This window comes from Teleopsis dalmanni, chromosome X (genome assembly GCF_002237135.1).
Source record: "Teleopsis dalmanni isolate 2A chromosome X, ASM223713v2, whole genome shotgun sequence".
Classification (NCBI taxonomy): Eukaryota; Metazoa; Arthropoda; class Insecta; order Diptera; family Diopsidae; genus Teleopsis; species Teleopsis dalmanni.
In genome coordinates this window covers 9630459-9649810 of record NC_051848.1, presented here as the reverse complement: position 1 = coordinate 9649810, position 19352 = coordinate 9630459, and the positions used below count along the sequence as shown (strand labels likewise).

Sequence of the window (19352 nt, the reverse complement as noted above, 5' to 3'; positions counted from 1 at the left end):
AATTAGGCCATTTTTGTTATTTCGTGAAGTATGTTCAGTACAAAACTGAAGAACAGTTATTTTAATCTTCTTTTTTTAATTCAATTCACATAACAATTTATTTAAAAAAAAAAAGATTAATTTTATATATAAGCCAATTCATTCTGTATATAAACCAATTAAGCCATTATTGTTATTTGGTTAAGTACGTTCAGTTCAAAATTGAAGGACAGTCATGCACTTAAATCATAATAAATTTAATAATATAATTCATCTGTAACAATATTGGGATTGCTTTTGTTTAGGTTCTAATAATAATATATACATAATTTTTCGAAATTCACCATGAAAGTATTGTCAATAAAATTATAATATAATCTCAAATAACTTTCCATATTCCATATAGATAGTATGAAATAAAATTAATATATAACAATATAAAAGATATTGTAATATAAAGATATAATATAAATATAATAGATAAGCATATAGGCCGTGTGCGAGTTCGAGTAAATTGAGGTAAAATAAATTGAAATTACCCAGGGATTTTTTGCACTGCACTTATGTAAATATTTATTTATTTATTTATTGCACTTATTTAATATTTCTGATTAAAAGTTTTCAAACTTATTTATAAATTTATTAAACACCTTATAAAATTTTCACAATGGTAATACTTAATTTATCTAATTTTTATCTAATTTACCCTACTCGAAATTCTGGTAAATACCAACATTCGCTCTCATACCAATATAACTTACTATTTCCCTCAATTCACCATCAATTTACTCGAACTCGCACACGGCCATAATAACAATATATCCATTAAAATAATATAATTCAAAATATAAACCAGAAGCAAATTACATGGTATAAACGTACTTATTCAAAAAACAAAGTGTTATATTCTGGAATTGAAATGGATGTACAAGATTTATTATATTTATTAGGATATTGTTTTAATAACAACATAAAATAGTAATGTATTAATAAAAATAATAATTTCACGTTATATGGCACAAATGTTTTTTACAAAAATATGTTTTCTTCTTGGCTGGCAACGCTGTCAGTTTGGTTGACATGATTATCAACGTTTACGCATATAGTCATGGAGCATATTCTATTCGGCATAGTTTGGGAGACGTACGTGTTTCAATTAATTACGTAGGCTTGTGATTTAACACGGATTTTTTCTTAAAATGCTGAACTTATAAGAATAATATAAATACTTATTTAAGAATGCTGCCTTATTTAAGTTTTAACAAAGACTATTTTGTTTCTACTTGTGTACTATGTGGGAAGTGAGTAATAACTGGATATGCGCTTTGGATTGGTTATTAATGAACAATCAGCAGTGAGCTAATATAATTATATATTGCAGTTAAGTGAGCAAATTAATTTTGGATGAATTTGTGATTGATAAATAAAAGTGAATTGCTGATGTTGCAGTGCGGTGCGGTTGCTTCTGTCATATCAGCTCTGATGTGTCTACAAACTCTTCATTATCCATTTTCTTTGTTCTTCCCTCCTCCGACGACAAAATGAATCGATAGTAAAAGTCGTGAAACAGACAATACAATCATAGCTACAAACTCGCATGGCCAAGCATTTTAGGTATTGTATTTTTTTAAACTTTATTTATGAAACCGCATACAACATAAATATAAAAAACATTAAGTTACTTTAAAAATGAAACTGTTGAGTTGAAATCATCAGACCGCGTCCAACGCTATTATTACGATTATAATATATACTATATATATATATATATATAATATATTTCGCTTAGTGATAGATAAGACAGTGGACCTTTTATTTTTTTATTAGTAGTTCATAATGCCTATGAATATGAAATGTTTGCATCGAATATATATGTATATATATATATATATATATATATCTATATGTATATATAATTCTTGACTTTAATAATATTTAAAAATGAATAATGAATGAAATTTCAAGTCTTATAACTATATACTATATTTGTGTTTAATAAATTTTTAGTTGTCTATAAAATGGAAAATGAAAACCAAATTGAAGTAGCCAAATAGCACACTAGTAAAAGGACTTAATAAATCCTAATAACAATATATAGTGTGAGAATGTCAACAAGCGTATACACAAAATGTACTCGTGTTGTAAACTCGGCGCTGAACGCGCTTGTCTGTACTTCAAATACGCAGTGAAGCTGACTTTACTACACTATCGTGTATCACATGACATTTCGGAATCTCCAACTAGGCTTTTTACGCTATACGGCCCTTTTTCCTACATAATTGGTATTACGACTGCGTAAAGAGAGCTGAGAGCTTGGAGCGTTTATTGCACTCCTAAGGATGTTATTCTACTATCAATTGTCGTAAACCAAATAATGGATTCACTTCTCTTTGGACGTGAACACATTTCTTGTTGAGGTTTAGTTGCATAAAGCTCCTTGCCGGCGAAAGGGTTTTTATTAGCATCGGTTATAATTTTGATACGATAATGTATTATGTCAAACTATATATAGTTGCAACTATATCCAATTTCCAAATCATTTAGATATATATGTGCAACTCTATAAAAGAGACTAGTCGATAAAAAATGTATTTGTGTCTTATTGTTGGCTAAGAAATGTCGTACAAAAATACAACTCTAACGGAAAAATTTCAATAGTCTTTCTGGAAGGATAAAATCAATATTTCTGTGATGTACTCACTCATATCTTACCACAAGAGTTCTCTCTAGTTGCTTCAACTATAGAAATGGTAGTTCTCATTTGTTCATTTAATTTATTTTATTTTTCTTTTTTTTATGTTGGCGCTGTTAAACTTAACAAACTCGCCGTCTACTATAAATATCATCGCGTGTTGGACCGCGGTACTGTGTGAATAATTTATTCAATAGTATCATAATGTAAATTCAAGGTCCGCTTGAATTATACAGCGAGTAACAAAAAGCTGCTTAACTAAAAATATAGTATATGAATTATTATTAATAATGATAAAATTTGTTCGTCAAAATAGTCGGGATACTTCAGTCAAGACTCTAAAAAATTTATTAAAAAAGAAGGTGAGCTATTGCTTAGTTTCAACCACTTACAAATTAATAAATTGTTATATGTTCATATATTTGAAGATTATAATATATTAAAAGCACAATATATAAATGAATGATATCTTTTAGGGCGAATCGAATGATTCTGGAACAGAGTCTGATGGTGACTTAGACATGGAAGCCAGTGAGTAAAATTTATTATTATATCGTATTCGTAATATAGTATTGTAAATTTATTTAATATAACAGGTCTGAGTTCATGTGCCGATGCGAGTTCTCTGACTGATACCGCTTGCTCATCAGAATCGTCTGCAATGATGTGTCAATCCCACCTTATGTATGACCAACACAGTTCAGAGGAAGAACTTGAAGTTATAAATGGACCAATGTCGTCCATTGGGGCGATAGAGTCTGCAAGTAGCATTTTGGTTGTACGCGGAACTACGGCATCATTTATTACTGAAAGAGGCTCCTCTTCACTTGAACCAGAAGAATTGTTTGGAGAAGCCTCAACATCTAAAAGATCCAGTTCAACATTAATTGAAAATCGTAAACGGTCGTTAGCTCATGGTTCAGATGATGAGGTAAAAAAATTTATATTAACTATATTGTGTATATAAAATTGGTGAAATATAACTATACAATTTATAATCATATATCTATAGAGCTTTATATATTATTCCAACTGTTTAAAACTGCTAGCATTTTGATATTGCATTTTGATGAGCACAAAGTACTTTTCAAAAATGCTCTAACATCGTAAGATGTACGAGGACTTGTTGTTCTCATATTAGTATACAAAAAATGAATCTTAAGTGAAACAAGACAGATTTGTTGTTTTGGCGGCTCGGACATTTAAAATGTTCGTTCCAAATATTTAAATTAGATTTTGAAGTACACATATATATAAATTCATTTGAAATACTAATTATTAGAATCAAAAATATATAATAAATAGTTTCATATATCAACATATATATACTAAATTTAGGAATGTTGTTACTGTAGTCTGACTAATTTTCCAATTCTTGCCTAGTTAGACTTTTACGTGTATAGTAAAAATTTCGACAAGAGTTGTGAGCGACACTTCGTTGTAAAATACAAGCGGCTCGGAAAATTTAACATAATAACATTCTATCAAGTAACCAAAAAAGGCCAGAGAGACCTATTGCGTAGATAACACGAAAGGAATACTAAAGATACATGAGTATACATGGGTTCGAATGTAGATAGGTGATGATAGTGTGAAAAAGCAGGGAATTGTCCAAAGGCTAGGATGTATTAAGGATGGGTGGGAACTAAATGTAAGTCAATCAGGATCAAGGTGGAGAAAGTGGTATGTAAGGGATACAATAACAATATTATTAACTATAAACCACAAAATCAAAATCAACCACATCAAATTATAATGGAGCGTAACATCAATCGGTTTCGGAGCCAATTATGGAATTATTTGAATTCCATATGAATTTGAGTAGCTTTATCGTTCCTTGTAACCAAGTATAAAATATCCGTATCTACCATAACGATTCCTATTATTGAATTTGAATAGTTGAACGAACTTCAACTTAATCTTTCTGGAATCTATATACAAAATATGATTCTGAAACGTAGACTCAATCGTTACTTGTATGTATTTCAACATATCTACCTTTTATAAACGTTTTTAAAACAAATTTAAACGCCAATTTAAACGGCTTTTAAGAGAATTAAGTTTATTACAAACTCAAACCTTTGTATACCGGTTGAAAGAGACTCAACTAGAGTACTACTTTACAGGACGTCATTAATTTTTTTAGTTACTTAACTAAACAACTACAAACATCAAGTTGAGCCATTTAGAGTGACGAAATTCGTGCAACTAAACCTAAAGCGGGTATTACACATTATTCTTGACGCGAAGTCTTGGCCCAAGGTCTCTTGCTATTACACATCATTCACTGTCGATATTATTTGGAACTCTCCTCAGCAAAAAATACTAGAAGTACACTATAAAACAAAATCATGCGTGCAATGAAATGTTTTAGCTTCCATGCCTTAAAACATATTGAAATTGGCATGGAAGCCGACAAAAATCTGACTGTAAAACGAAAAAAAACGAGCAAGACTGGTCGAAAAATCAAAATATTTTGATTTCCTTCACTCCGTTCGTCACTCCTGCAAATGTTGCTCTTACGCATTAGACTTGGAAAATTTTGCATTTCAACGCACCAAGACAACATTCAAGGATCACGTGTGATACCCGCTTAAGTTACTTTTCTATTATACTTCCCCACACTAAAACCATTTGATTAAACGTTATTTTTCACTTTTTAATGAATTATTCACTTATCCCGCTCTTTTACTTTTGTTTTTTTGACGGGTTGAGAATATAATTAAAATAGAATAATAATTAGAACTTTCTGTGAAATATAGTTAAGAGATCTGTTGTACTTAATATATCCTAATCGAATTTAAAGTGTTCTGATTTTTTAAGGAAGGTCCGAATTTTGTTATCAACCATCTGATTACTGGCGGTGTTAAACACAATTCTTCTACCAGTACTATTCTCCTGTTTAATCAACCTTCTTAATATATTAAATTTTTCGATTTAACGTTCTAAACCATTCTCTGTATGCAACGAAGTGTTATTTAAGAGAGTCTAAAAAGTGACTTGTCTGGGTTACAAACTAATTCTCACCCCTTTGCGGACATTCCTTGACAAAAAACAGCATTCATTTAGAGTTCCAAACTTTTATGTATATCTAAATTGTAGCAAAAATTATGTGATTGTATATATTTGTAAAAGTAAAAAGAATTTAAAATGAAATACAATATTTTCGATCAATTCGAATATCTCCGACCAGCTTAAACATATTTGAGCAAATTAAATGTGTAAAACACCATATAGTTTTCTACTTTATATTTCAATTTATTTTCATTTTCATTTATTTTCATATGATATATCCTCGAACACCATATAGTGTTTGAACATGTTTAGGTGGTTCTCTTTAAAGCCCAAACAACTTAGAGCAACTCGAACATTTTCAAGTACAGTATCAAAGTTCATTTGAAAAAATGTATGTGATAAATATCCGGTATATCCGAAATATTTTAGAGTTTTTTCTGTATACACTACTAATCTCAAATATTCGAATTCAAGTATACTTCAGCTGCTCGAAAAACATAACAGTCGACCACTCTGTTATGCGCTAATTAATCTTTATATTTATTTAGTTAACTATTAAATTCATTGTGAATATAAAATAACATATTTTCTACAAATGAAGTGTGTACTTCAAACACTATACGAATATTGTGTTATATTGTATTTGAGTTTGGTATCCAATTTATTATATTATATATTATTGTTTTTTCAGTTACGCAATTTCTTGGAACCTATATTGACGCCAGTTAATTTTCGTACTTCTCCACCTTTGGAAGCCTTTAAGCCAAATCGAAGTCATATGTTCCGCTCAACAACACCATTAATATTGTCAGAGGCTCGATATGGCATCGAGAATATAAAATTATGTGATAATAGTGTTAATGATGAGAATGGAGATAGCTGTAGAAATAAAACCGATGATGAAGATAAAAACAATGGAAGTAAAAGCATTATAAAAGCTTGTGCTACATCTCTTAAAATAAGCAACAGCAGCCACCATATATACCAGCCACAGCCCAAATATAGTTTTCATTACAATAGCTCTCGAAGTAGTCCCGCGTCAACAACAGGTTTAGATGTAGAAGTTCGATCAGTAAGTCCGCCAGCGAAATTATTTCATTGCGCTATATCGCCTCGACGACGACCTATACGAGGACAGCATGCAACGCAGCGGCTTCAACGGCCTCATAGACCTTGTTTAGATTTTGATAAAATGCAACAAGTAAGCCTCTAATGTAGCGTGAAGTTAAAGATTATTTAGTAACTAAGCACCAAAAATAAAAACAAAAATAAAAAGTACCTAAGGCTGAAGAAACACAAAATGATTTGTATGGTAACGGTGCTACTACGCTCCATAATCTCAACAAAAGTAATAATTACCAGCAAATTATATTATGAAAAGGTTTTGTTTCCCCTGGATTGAATGTATGTGTGTTTACTTAGACTGAAATTGCAAAATCTTCAGCTGATCCACATGTTATCCACAAATCGGTTATGGAATCAGTTGTGGAATCAGTTGTGCTGAATAGCAATAAACTCCAATTAACAGCTTTAATTCGGTCAATCAAACGAATCACAATTTCCATTTCCGCGATTTTGTTCAGCCTTACAAAGTTGTGGATTCTGCCAAATTTTAGATTTATATTAATTTGAAACTTGATTAAACTTGATAACTTGATTAATTTGTTGAGAAGTTGTAAAATAATTTAATTGGCAAATGACTTTTTTTTGTTGTTTGTTTTTCTTTGTGATCAAAAGTCAAACTTCAATTTAAGTGTGATGTATATTAGCCTCGAAAATTTGCTTGATATTTAACAAGTTAAAGAAATTTAAAGCTTTCGTTATTGAACTCAGCATTTTATTCTAAACAAAACTGAATAATGGGAAACAATAATTTGAATTCAATATTTGTACTTGTATTGACAGCTAATGTGATTTTATCAAATGTATATATAATAATAAAACTACTCCTTTAAATTAACTTTAACCGCGAAAAGTCGTTTAGCTAAAGGTCGTACTTAATTTTGTACTGCTATTTTAAATAAGTCTTTATAAGTGACTGTACGTAGCCAGAAATAAAATCGAGAATCTGGGTGAAGATCATGGACGCATCTTAATTTTTAAAAAATTGTATTTCACTTGGAAGAATTAAGTATGCACCTAACTTTTCACTGGCTGGCTATAAAAATACTTATATATTGGTATATATATATATATAGTAATATAGTATATATATAAATATCTATATATATATATATGCATGTCGAAAATATAGAAATAAAGTAAACCTTTGTAAATAATAAAGCGAAACAAAATAACGAAAAGCTCATAAATATTTTAATTATGGTAATATATAGAAATATATAATATTAAACTAGATATCATATAAGCTAAGCAATAGAACTTAGTTTCGAAAAATTAAACTCGTATGACAGAACAGAACTGAAAAAACCAGTGAATATACTTATTTCATAAATTTGATAAACACACATATAAATACATATGAGCATATATTGTTATAGGTTCGTTAATAATTTCTACAAATAATTTTAATATTATTTTATACGTTTTAATTATTACTTAATGTGTGTTAAGCAGTCTCTTCTTAGATCAGAGAAGCGTACGTACTTAACACACATTAAATATCAATATAAAAACTGGTCCAATACATAGCATATTTTAATTTTTATTTAATCGCAGAAGTAGATTTAAAACTTCCTTTCTTCCTCAGACTGACGTTTATGTGTTTAGCAGAGCTTCAAATGTAATTTTGGCTAATCTTAGCTTCGAGCATTTTGTGTTCAAGTTTATTTGAGCTCAATCTTTTTGACATTCAAATATGATAAACTTACCCAAGCTTTTTGAGGTTCGAATATGCTTGTGGTGGAACATTTGATTGTTCGAGTATGTTTGTGTTTGTTGAACACCTTACAGCTTCAAGTAACGTATACATATAAATACAAAAAATTACGATCGAAATAAAAGCTAAAATTCCTTTAAAATTGTTTTTAACCGACTTTAAAATATTTTCGACGTTATAACTCAAAAAATTAAAAATAAAATTACAGCTTAAGTAGCTCAAACGATTTCGATCGACTTAAAGAGTATCGATCAGCTCAAACATCTTCGAGCGATTTAAACAGTATCGAGCAGCTCAAACATCTTTGAGCAGCCTAAACATCTTAGAGTAGCTCAAACATCTTCAAGCGGCTTAAACATCCTTGGACAATTCAAACATTCTCGACCAACAATAGCACCTTCGATTAACTCAAAAATATTCAAATAGTTTCGAGCACTTGAAATGTCTTTGAACAGCAATAAAAATATTCGAACCAAACATTTTCATCAGCTCAAACATCTTGATCAGCTCAAAATCTTCGAACAGCTCAAGAATATTTAAGCAGTTCAAACAACTTCGAGCAGCGTAAATATCTTTGAGCACCTCAAATTTCTTCAAGTAGTTCGATCGTTTATTCAAGCAGTAACTTAAACGACTGCGAGTAGCTTAAACCTTTTTGAGCAGTTTAAAAATATTCGAATAACTTTGATATTCGGATATTCGGACAGTTTAGAGCAGCTCAAAATCTTCGAACAACACGTAGTTTCGAACTGCTCAAACGTTTTAAATATTCGGTCGAATTCGATTATACATAAGCTGTCCAAACATTATAATGTTTAAACCCTTTGAAGCAATGCAGCATTAATTATTTACATTTAAGTTAACGAGCAAAAAACATGAAATAATAATTATTTAGTTTAAAAATTCAGTTAAACTTAATGCAAAACAAAAAAAAAATACAAAATAAATTATAATAAGCAAACACTATTAAAATTGAATTACTCTTCAAACTAACATACTTTTTATGTGCGTTCATATTTACCAATATAAATTGTCCTATAATAAATATAATAGCGGTTATGTTCTGTCATTAATAATGAATATCATATATCTAATGATCATTCCTTATCCCTTCATAATCATTAAGTAAAAGGTATCAAAAAATTGAATATCATTGACTGAAAACATGTTTAGATTAAGTTAAAAAACAAAAGCGAACGCATTCATAGCAAAATAAATAAAATAAAATTACTGTACAACTGTAAACTTTTAACAATTAAAAATAATAATAATAAATAAATGTATTGTACAATATTAACTCATACAAGTAAGTACAAGTATAAATAAAGGACGCTCTGCAATAATAATATATACCTTACGCTGTTTTATTTATATTTATTAATACTATTAGTCTATATATATGTCGCAAATAGTGAATTTTGGCCATCGTACATAAAACAAAAACAAGTGAAGAAACACCATACTTAAGTGCTCTGACTTAAATAGTCCAGATAATAAAGGGAGAAATTCAAAAAAAAGAGCGAGCGAAAAAATCACATGAGCACACGTATTCACAACTTACATAACTTCATCAATATGAACGTGTTAGATAAATAAAATAATATATCTAAATGATATACACTCCATAACTTAAGACTTCAAGGAACATATAACATATGATAACAATAAAAAAAGAAACTGCAATAGATATACGTGATTTAATTTGATCAGTTGTCTTAGCCCTTTATTCCATTGTTCATCATCATCATTATCATGGGCATTACAACCGATATCTGATCCTGGCCTCATTTAGCAAAACTTTCCATCGATCTATCGATCTTGATTTTGATGTGATGTCATTCATCGGGCATCCATAACTATGTCGTCTATTCAGCGCAGACATAGTATGTCTTACACAATCTCAATCGCTCGCTTATCACACAATTCGCTACACAAGATTCTTCCCACAATCTTATATTCACCCATTCAACCTACATCACCCGCCCAAGCTTAGTTTTCATAACTGCGTCTGCTTCGCGTATAAATCCTGATTTTAGCTCCTCGTGACAATTCGCTGTAGAACCTTTCTCCCGAACACCGTCAAGAGATCAGAGTGCTTTTTGCTAAGCACCTAAACTGCAGATGCATATGTGAATACTGATTTGTAATCTCATTTGCTATTCCAATTCGCACAATATTCTTTTGGGATACATTTAAGAGTGTGCATATAAAATATAGATTAGTACATGCAGAAATCTTCCCTTGTGCTTTTACTTTAAACATGGACTTTCACGGAAAGAAGGTCTATATTCTTACTAACAGTGAGGCAGTTAATAAAGCGGTTAGTATTACATCCAGATTAGTGTACCAACGTAGGAAATTTATCAAAGCACTAAGTGAGAGGTCCAAGGTAACTCTAATTTGGGTTCCTGGGCGTTATAATACAGTAGGAAATGAGTGCGCAGACGAGCATGCTAGATTAGGCAATCTAGCACATTTCTTCTACGGATACTCCTATCTCGGCCAATGCCAGCTACAGTCGGAGGTTAATTTATGACAATTTTTTGCGACAGACTAATAGTGAGTGCGCCCATTCTACCTCAACAGTCAGGTCAAGGGGTACATGGTCAATCTATTCTAAACGCAGAACCTCTGACTTGATACACAGAAGAAAATCAGAGGTATCTAGGTTAATATCTGCCTTTACAGAGCACTAGATCATAGGGCGGCATGAAGCTAGACTTGGCTTATCCTGTTCTGTCTCCTGGAACGCATGTGTACCTAATCTTGAATAAAGGACACCTGAACACCTGTTGTGTTTATGTTTAAAATAAAATATATCACCTCAAAATAAATATATCATCTCAATAATTTGGACATAAAGATTTTTATTGTGTTTGATTGTATATTAATTTTACGAAGAATCGCATTAACAGGCACAATAGATATGTTATCTGATGGTTATGGTTATATATATTTATATATATTATATATGTATATTATATATTATATTATATATATATATATAGCGTGAATTTAATTTTACTATGCCAAATAAATTTAACAATCATGGCCGTGTGCGAGTTAGAGTAAATTGAGGCAAATAGTAAATTATGTCGGTATGGCAGCGAATGTTGATATTTACCAGAATTTCGAGTAGATAAAAATTAGGTGAATTAAGCGATACCACTGTGAAAATTTTATAAGATGTTAAATAAATAAATAAATTTGAAAACTTTTAACCAAAAATAATAAATAAGTGCAATAAATAAATAAATAAATATATACATAAGTGCAGTGCAAAAAATCCATAAATGCAGAATTTTAATTAACTTTAACTCAAATTAATCGAACTGTCACATGGCCTATAAAATTAAATTTAGTGATATAAAGTAAGTAACAATTTTCAACCGATTTCTGTAATATTTTTTATTTATTTGTGTTAATTTGGTTTGATAAAAATATCAAGACTTAAAACTATGAACTTGTATTCTATTATAAAAACTAAAAACTATAAAACTAATTACTTAATCTTAATTAACATCTAACTATAACAAATTTAAATGTTTATTTCACAAATTTTAAAAGGATAACATCAATTATTACGAAAAAAAATGTTAAAATTACAGTAGTTCTGTCATTACATAAACTCTTCAGCTATATTTTGATTCAAATAAATTCCAATACAAAGCAATTTTCAATTAATTTATTCATTTGTATCTTACTTTCAAATTATAATTTATTTATTTAAATATTAAAGATTCAAATAAAGCATTGATAAGAATCTACATCGGAAGATGCTGGAAAAATCCATCGATACGTCAGGTGGATATAAATTACAAATAAAATTTTTATTGTTTCTTACTTCTATTTGTTAATTAAAGAAAAAAACTCACATTGTTCAAACTCAAATATTCAACTAAGGACTGGTCCACGATTAAAATATGTTTTTTTATTTTCATGGGTTTACAAATATTCTTACATAAAAAACGAAAACATTTTATTCTATATATTTGTGTATATATATACTAAAATATATACAATAATTAAAAGATTATAAAAGTATTAAAAAATACATACACATTAATATACATATTTTTCTAGCTGATCATCCTTTGAAATCATCTAAGTACTGTTAGGTTAAACTACTTCTGTGTGCTACCAGCTCGTCTTGGCACCTTTTCGTAGATGTGTTAACATATGACGACGTAAATCACTCCCAACGCGGAAACATTTGGAACATATTTTGCATTCGTGTGGTTTTTCTCCTAAAGTTTTAAATAAAATTAATTTTTATTAGAAAAATAATCCAATGGAATTACGATAACTACATGTTTATATAGAATTATAATAAGTAGTATAAATAGTTGTAGAATAAAAAACAACTTCAAGCAACTTATAAAATATTAATATTTTTATCACATATCCATCGCATCATGTTCGTCAAAGTGTCTGAAACCCAATTAAGAAGAGATTAAACTTCATATAAGGCCTTTAGTCAGTATCAAAATTTATTTTACTGCCTCTTTCTAAAACAACACACTGAGTCCAATATAATTATTTCACCACTTGACTCACTCTTTCATTTATTTTTCGCAACCTGATTAAGTAAGGTCTTCAATCGCTTTTGGGATTTTTATGACTCGGTATTTGCCGACCGTTTTTCAAAACATATGCTCCGGATACTTTTATACGTATGTTTGATTTTCAAATATATCTTTTCCAATTTTCATAAAAATAATATTTATACCAATGAAAAAATATCTGCGTATCAAGGATGTATCGCTTCTCTTGAGCAGAAATTTATTTAGAATAGAAAATAGGGTAAGAGTTAGACAATTTCAAATCCAATAATAATATTTCATCAAATAAAATTTATTGGTGGACCGTACAGTTATTATCCAGGTATTATCTAATTTTCACATTGAAAGTATATATTCTTAATAAGCAGAATAAAACGAGATGATAAAACAATGTTCTATTATGTGTCTGGCATGATATTGGTTAACAAATCTTTACTTTTCAATTATTCGAATAATAATTTTCATATAGAATTTCTTCGAGTTCAGGAAGTCCAGGTCGACAAATGGCTAACAATTAATAGAGTTTTCGCTTCGCTTTGGAGATGCGAATGTTATGACGAGCTAAGAAGATTGTACGAGACGCTGAATATTGCAACAATAACGCAAATCGAAAGGCAAGCGTTTGTTAAGCAGATATTAAGAGAATAACGATTACCCTGCATAATTTATATTATTCTCAACGAGCTATGATCGAGAAAGATTATAGCTAAGGTGAACACATTGTGACGATAATGATGCATAAAGACATACTACTCGAAATTGACCGTTTTACGTTCCTGTATTCGTATCTATATAGTCACTTTTCCCACAAAAAGAAGCAACCATTTATTTCGAAGTGCTTCAACCGCGAACAACTTTTGTTGGATTTAGTTCATCTTGAAACACCCATACACTCGACTGCTGTTCACAATTTCGGTTCATACGCATATATCCATGGTTCGTCACCTGGTACAATCTTATATACGTCTTTTAAAGCACTGCATTGTACTTCTTGAGCGTTTGTGTGCACCAATCGACTCGAGTATCTTTTTGAGGTTTTGTCAAATAACGAGGGATCCAACAAGAACAAACCTATCTCACGGCTTAATGATCGTGCTATATTTTATATATACTGGTCAAACTAATACCTAGAGTTGCAGTTGCATTATCAGTTTTTTCACAGCATCAATATTTTCTGGCTCAACAACTAAACAACTAATTTTGGACGATCTTCACGAATTTGAGTGATTAAAACCATTGTACTAGCGTTTCACAGTGGCATAGTATCATCAAAAAACTTCATCGCCAAATGTGAAAGTAAGTTTATCGATGCACTCTTGTCTTGCATAATTCACGCATAATTAAATCAAATCAAGCTCCTACTTTCACAATCAGTAACACCAACATTGAAACCGTTGAAAATTTCTGCTACCTTGGAAGCATAATAAATACAACGGGAGGCGCAGCCATTGACGTACGAAACAGAATTAACAAGGCAAGATCTGCATTTGCAACTCTCATTAACATCTGGAGCTCAAGCGAACTATCTCCGAAATCTAAGGCCAATATATATAACGCATGTGTCAAATCGATTTTGCTGTATAGCTCTGAAACATGGATGGTAAGCATTGAAACTAGCCGCATGCTGCAGTCTTTTACCAACAGATGTCTGCGAAATATATTGAGAATTTGGTGGCCACGTGTGGTGGACAATGAAACGTTATTGCAACTCACAAACCAAGAAAACATAAATATACAAATAAAACGACGGAAATACAACTGACTCGGGCACACATTAAGGAAACCCTATGAAAAGGTCTGCCATGCTGCCCTGCGATGGAATCCACAAGGCAATAGAAGACCCGACAGGCCTCGCACCACATGGAGAAGAACAATCCGGCAGGAAACTAATAACGAATTGAGACATTTAGCATTAAACAGAAGTACTTGGCGATTCTATGTAAATAGTCTATGTTCCTGATGGAATATGGCTTATATTATTATTATTACTCTTGTCTTGATAGTCCACGACAAAAAAAACCGCAATATATCATCGCACGAACATTTTCTCGTGTTTCTAACGTTTCCATACGAAAAGAGCATTATTTGTGTTATTTATAATGATTGTAATTATAAATTGAGTGTTCACCACATATACTGAACACGCAGTATATATGAGTATTACATATTATTCTAAAATAAACACAATAACAACCTTTTTTTGATTGAATTTGTTTTAATTAGGTAAAGAAGATTAACCAACTAAACCCTTACCACTAACTAAAGTCAGTGGAGATTATGTCAGAAATCTAATGCTAACCAGCTTAATCCAACTTAATCTAAGAGGTGCAAATAAAAACATTCAGTAGTCCTTCGACTATTTAATATAGTTGTTGTTATTGTGGTAATCCGCTAGGATTTAGAGCACAGATAATATAAAAAGGTTTATAAGACGAATACATAGTTGTTTTATATAGTAGATAAAAGAGTCGTTGCTGCAGACCGTGCAAAATGGAATACATCGTTTAAGCGCGTATTTTTCTATTATTAATTGCGCTGTTAAGGAAGAAGTTATTGAACATATATTCGCGCAAACGCACCAGTTGAAGTACTAAACAAACAATTAATAAAGTACAGTATTCAATGAACTAATTAGAGGCAAATTTTAAAAAGAGTAATAATAATATATAATATATACTAAGTAAATATTTTTTATAATTAAATAATGAAGTGAACATTACCTGTATGAATTCTTCGATGTGTTTGCAAATATGTACTAGCACGAAAGGTTTTTGGACAAAAGTCGCATTTGTAATTTTTTTCACTTGTATGAATACGACGATGTACAACGAGTGAATATTTGCGTGAAAACGATTTCCCACAAAATTCACACTGATGACTCTTTTCTTCTGTATGTATAGAAATAATATGATAATTTAAATCTCCCACTTGCCGGAACTTCCGTTGGCAATGCATACATTCGATTGGCTTATCACCGGTATGAGTTAAGAGATGTGTTTTGAGCGCACCTCGAGCAAAAAATGACCTTCCACATATATCACACTGATGAGGTCGAACTCCAGAATGCGTCCGATTGTGATACTTGAGAGCGTTAGCAGAATTGAAACCGCGATCACAACTACTACACATCCATTGTTTCTTCTTTTTAATGGTATCTTTTCTTTTGCTGACTTCTTTTTTATTTGCGCAATCATTTTTAGTTCTACCTTTTCTCTTTTTTTTTGGTTTATTGCTTTTTTTTGGTGTTTTACTCTTATATGGTTTTTCTTTATCCAAAGTAGTAATGCACACAGTTGTTGAAATATTTTCTCCTATCCCTACAGAACTTATTAACTCTAAATTGTCATCACTAAGATATGAACTATTTACATCCTTACAATTATTGTCAAATGTTTCTTTGTCTATACAGTTATCATTTGAAAATAATTGCAGGTCAGCAGTATCATTCATTTTTAACGAAATATCCTTTTCAATCAAAGACACATTGTGTGTGTCCGATACCATCATTTGAAGGGGTTCAAGAGATACTTCGCCTTTAAATGCTATTCCACTAAAATTATTGTTTAACCTAATAAAAATCAAAATGTTATTTAACATAATGTAAAGTTAATTATAAAATACATACCATTCATTTCGTATATCATTAGAAGTCATAAGATCAATTTCATCACAAGTATCTTCAACAGACACTTTATCTACAACGTTTCGTATTCCTTCTAACATGTCTTCAGTATCACTAAACTCGGTTTCATCTGGATCTATACCAGAAGCAGTATTTGGCTGTGTAACGAAATCTATACATTTTTCTATATTATTTGCGCTTATAAGTTTTAAATCATTGTTTTGATCTACAACACAATGGACAGTATCAACATTAGAGAAGTCCTCAAAATTAAGACTCTCATAAACAGAGGTGACAGTAGAAATGTCATTCTGAAAATAATATATTAATAAAAAATTAGTTTTTTGCAGATTTATAATTATAAAAATGTATACTTTTTTATTTAATGAGCAATTTTCTTCGCAGTTAGTAGCTGCCGCTAACGAATCAATGGAACTTATATCTGTAAGGATCGTGTCAGTATTAGTTGGCTCGTAATGCTGTTTTAGGTGTGAAAAGAAGTCTAACTGCGAAACACAGGACTGACCACAAATTTCACAATTAAATTGCACAGTACATGTTGCATGACCATTCGTTATGTTTTCGTCTAAAGTTACTGGCAATTCTAAAGATTCTAAACATTCCCTTGAAGCTTTTAATTTGCGCGATATTCGTTTTTTGTGCGGCAATACTTTTTTGGTTTTAAGAGTACGAGCAATTGTAAGATCCGCACTTTGCAATACATCTGAATCCTAAAATAACATTTTTAAATTTTATTTAAATATTTATTTTAAACTTACACTTAGCCCTACACTTGACTGAGTTAACAATGACAGACTTGGAAATTGTTGAACGGTTGCGGAATCAAGTGTTGACTCATTTTCTGGAGTACAAAGTTTATCTTCGTCAGTATTCAAAAATTCCGTGTTAAAAGTAAGATCTTGATTAGTTTCTTTACTACAAAGGGAATTGCTTCTTTCAGTTAATCCTAATGTAGCTCCAGAATCAAACGTTAGTTCATCAGTAATATCCTTGTTGCAAAGAGAATTGCTTCTTTCAGTTAATCCTAATGTTGTTCCAGGATTGAAGGTTAGATCTTCATTAGTTTCTTTACGACAAAGGGAATTGCTTCTTTCAGTTAATCCCAAAGTAGCTCCAGAGTTAAACGTTAAATTTTCAGTAATATCCTTATTGCAGAGAGAATTGCTTCTTTCAGTTAATCCTATTGTTGTTCCAGGATTGAAGGTTAGATCTTCATTAGTTTCTTTACGACAAAGGGAAGTGCTTCTTTCAGTTAATTCTAATGTGGTGCCAGAGTTAAAAGTAAGGTCTTCATTAGTTTCTTCAGTGCAAGGAGAATTGCTCCTTTCAGTTAATTCCAATGTTGTTCCAGAGCTAAAACCTAGCTCTGGTTCCTTACTTTCTGTTAACCCCAATGATGTTTCATTATGTTCCATTTGAAGTTGTGATCCGACAATAGTTGGAATGCCATTTCCAATATAATTTGCTACTTGAAACTGGTCGGGTATGTTTACAAGTTGAAAAACTGTGTTATGAAAATTTAAATCTGGTGTAAACGTATTAGTTGTATTGAAGGAAGTGGTTGGAATTTGATTTTGAAAAACATATGGTCCTTCTATAAGTTGCACTATAAAGCTGTTAGGATCTCTGATATATTCAGGAGCCAGAAGTGTCTGAAACAAAATACTTAGCTGAACCAAATATTCTAGTATAGAAGCTAAAATAGTTACGTGATCAATAAATTCTTCTCTCCGGGGAACGGTTGCATTAACGTTCCAGCCATTTTGCATCTCCAATACACTAACAATTAAAAGAAAAATTGTTTAATTACATTACGAAAATGTATATAGAACTTACTTATACCTTAAACCAGAATTGTTAGGTTCCATTGCTTTCCAACTACTGTTTGTCAAGCAATATATAATCGCTACTTAATTATTTAGTAAATAAAACATTTATAAGCATACATATATCTGTAAAATGACGATTAAACAATACAATGCTCCTTGTAGAACAATTGACAAGAAAATGTTGATCAGAGCATATTATAGTGTTGCACTTATCAAAAACCAGAGTTGTATTTTGTTAAGTACTAATATGTTAATATGTCATTTTGATCATCATTGGGAAATATTTTTTAAATTTATATATTGACATTTACATTTATCTGACCAGTGTCCTTTATAGTACTTTCACATTGTGAGATTAACAGTAGATTAAAAAAACAGTCATTGATGTTTTCGCTCTGACCAAGTTGTTAAGTTGTACATTTATACTGCGTTTATATTGTAAGATTAAAACTAGACCAAATCAATAATATAGATTAAAGTACTAATCTTTATGTTTAATCTCAGATTTCCTAATAGAAAAGTTATTCTTTCTTAGTCGAAGTTAATTTTTATATCTTTGAAATGGTGTTTACTTTTTTGTGCAACTCTGTAAATGTTATAATATCGTAGATTTTTTTACGATCTTAGAAGAATTGGAAAAGAAATGTCAAAATCTATTCAAAACAATCATTGAAAATTTGAAAATACCGAAGTGAGTAATTTTTAACAAATTTTATTTATAATAATTTTGTGCATAATTATAATTAAAATTTATTAAATTATTATTATACAATAATTTATTAAATTTATATTA

General features: G+C 30.4%; 2 protein-coding genes across 5 annotated transcripts; one reads left to right on the top strand and one right to left on the bottom strand.

Moving 5' to 3' along the window:
- Positions 1 to 1083: 1083 nt before the first annotated feature.
- Positions 1084 to 9390, top strand: LOC119687733. Of its 4 annotated transcripts, XM_038102168.1 has the most exons (6): positions 1098 to 1280; positions 1361 to 1593; positions 2869 to 3033; positions 3148 to 3202; positions 3268 to 3602; positions 6378 to 9390. In XM_038102168.1, exons 3-6 carry the CDS (start codon positions 2962 to 2964, stop codon positions 6897 to 6899), a joined length of 984 nt encoding a protein of 327 aa, XP_037958096.1. In that variant the 5' UTR covers positions 1098 to 1280; positions 1361 to 1593; positions 2869 to 2961; the 3' UTR covers positions 6900 to 9390. The 4 variants fall into 4 exon arrangements, with proteins under 4 accessions (XP_037958098.1, XP_037958096.1, XP_037958097.1 ...); XM_038102169.1 differs by having other exon boundaries at positions 1098 to 1593; positions 2988 to 3033; XM_038102167.1 differs by having other exon boundaries at positions 1098 to 1593.
- Positions 9391 to 12576: 3186 nt separating this feature from the next.
- LOC119688079 lies at positions 12577 to 18771 on the bottom strand. The gene is made up of 7 exons (XM_038102714.1): positions 18573 to 18771; positions 18440 to 18509; positions 17489 to 18382; positions 17084 to 17440; positions 16713 to 17020; positions 15808 to 16655; positions 12577 to 12772 (listed from the first exon to the last, which is right to left on the bottom strand). The coding sequence occupies exons 1-7, from the start codon at positions 18596 to 18598 to the stop codon at positions 12663 to 12665; spliced, it is 2613 nt and encodes an 870-aa protein (XP_037958642.1). The 5' UTR covers positions 18599 to 18771; the 3' UTR covers positions 12577 to 12662.
- Between the last annotated feature and the right edge of the window lie 581 nt (positions 18772 to 19352).

Excerpts from the sequence above, each read along its gene's own strand:
- LOC119688079 (XM_038102714.1), bottom strand. The coding sequence starts at position 18,598 with ATGGAACCTAACAATTCTGGTTTAAG. Across the intron at positions 17,441-17,488 it reads AGTCAAGTGTAGGGCTAAGT|GATTCAGATGTATTGCAAAG; the intron begins GTAAGTTTAAAA and ends ATGTTATTTTAG. Across the intron at positions 12,773-15,807 it reads ACATCGAAGAATTCATACAG|GAGAAAAACCACACGAATGC; the intron begins GTAATGTTCACT and ends TTAAAACTTTAG.
- LOC119687733 (XM_038102168.1), top strand. The coding sequence starts at position 2,962 with ATGATAAAATTTGTTCGTCAAAATAGTCGGGATACTTCAGTCAAGACT. Across the intron at positions 3,203-3,267 it reads TGACTTAGACATGGAAGCCA|GTCTGAGTTCATGTGCCGAT; the intron begins GTGAGTAAAATT and ends TTAATATAACAG. Across the intron at positions 3,603-6,377 it reads CTCATGGTTCAGATGATGAG|TTACGCAATTTCTTGGAACC; the intron begins GTAAAAAAATTT and ends TTGTTTTTTCAG.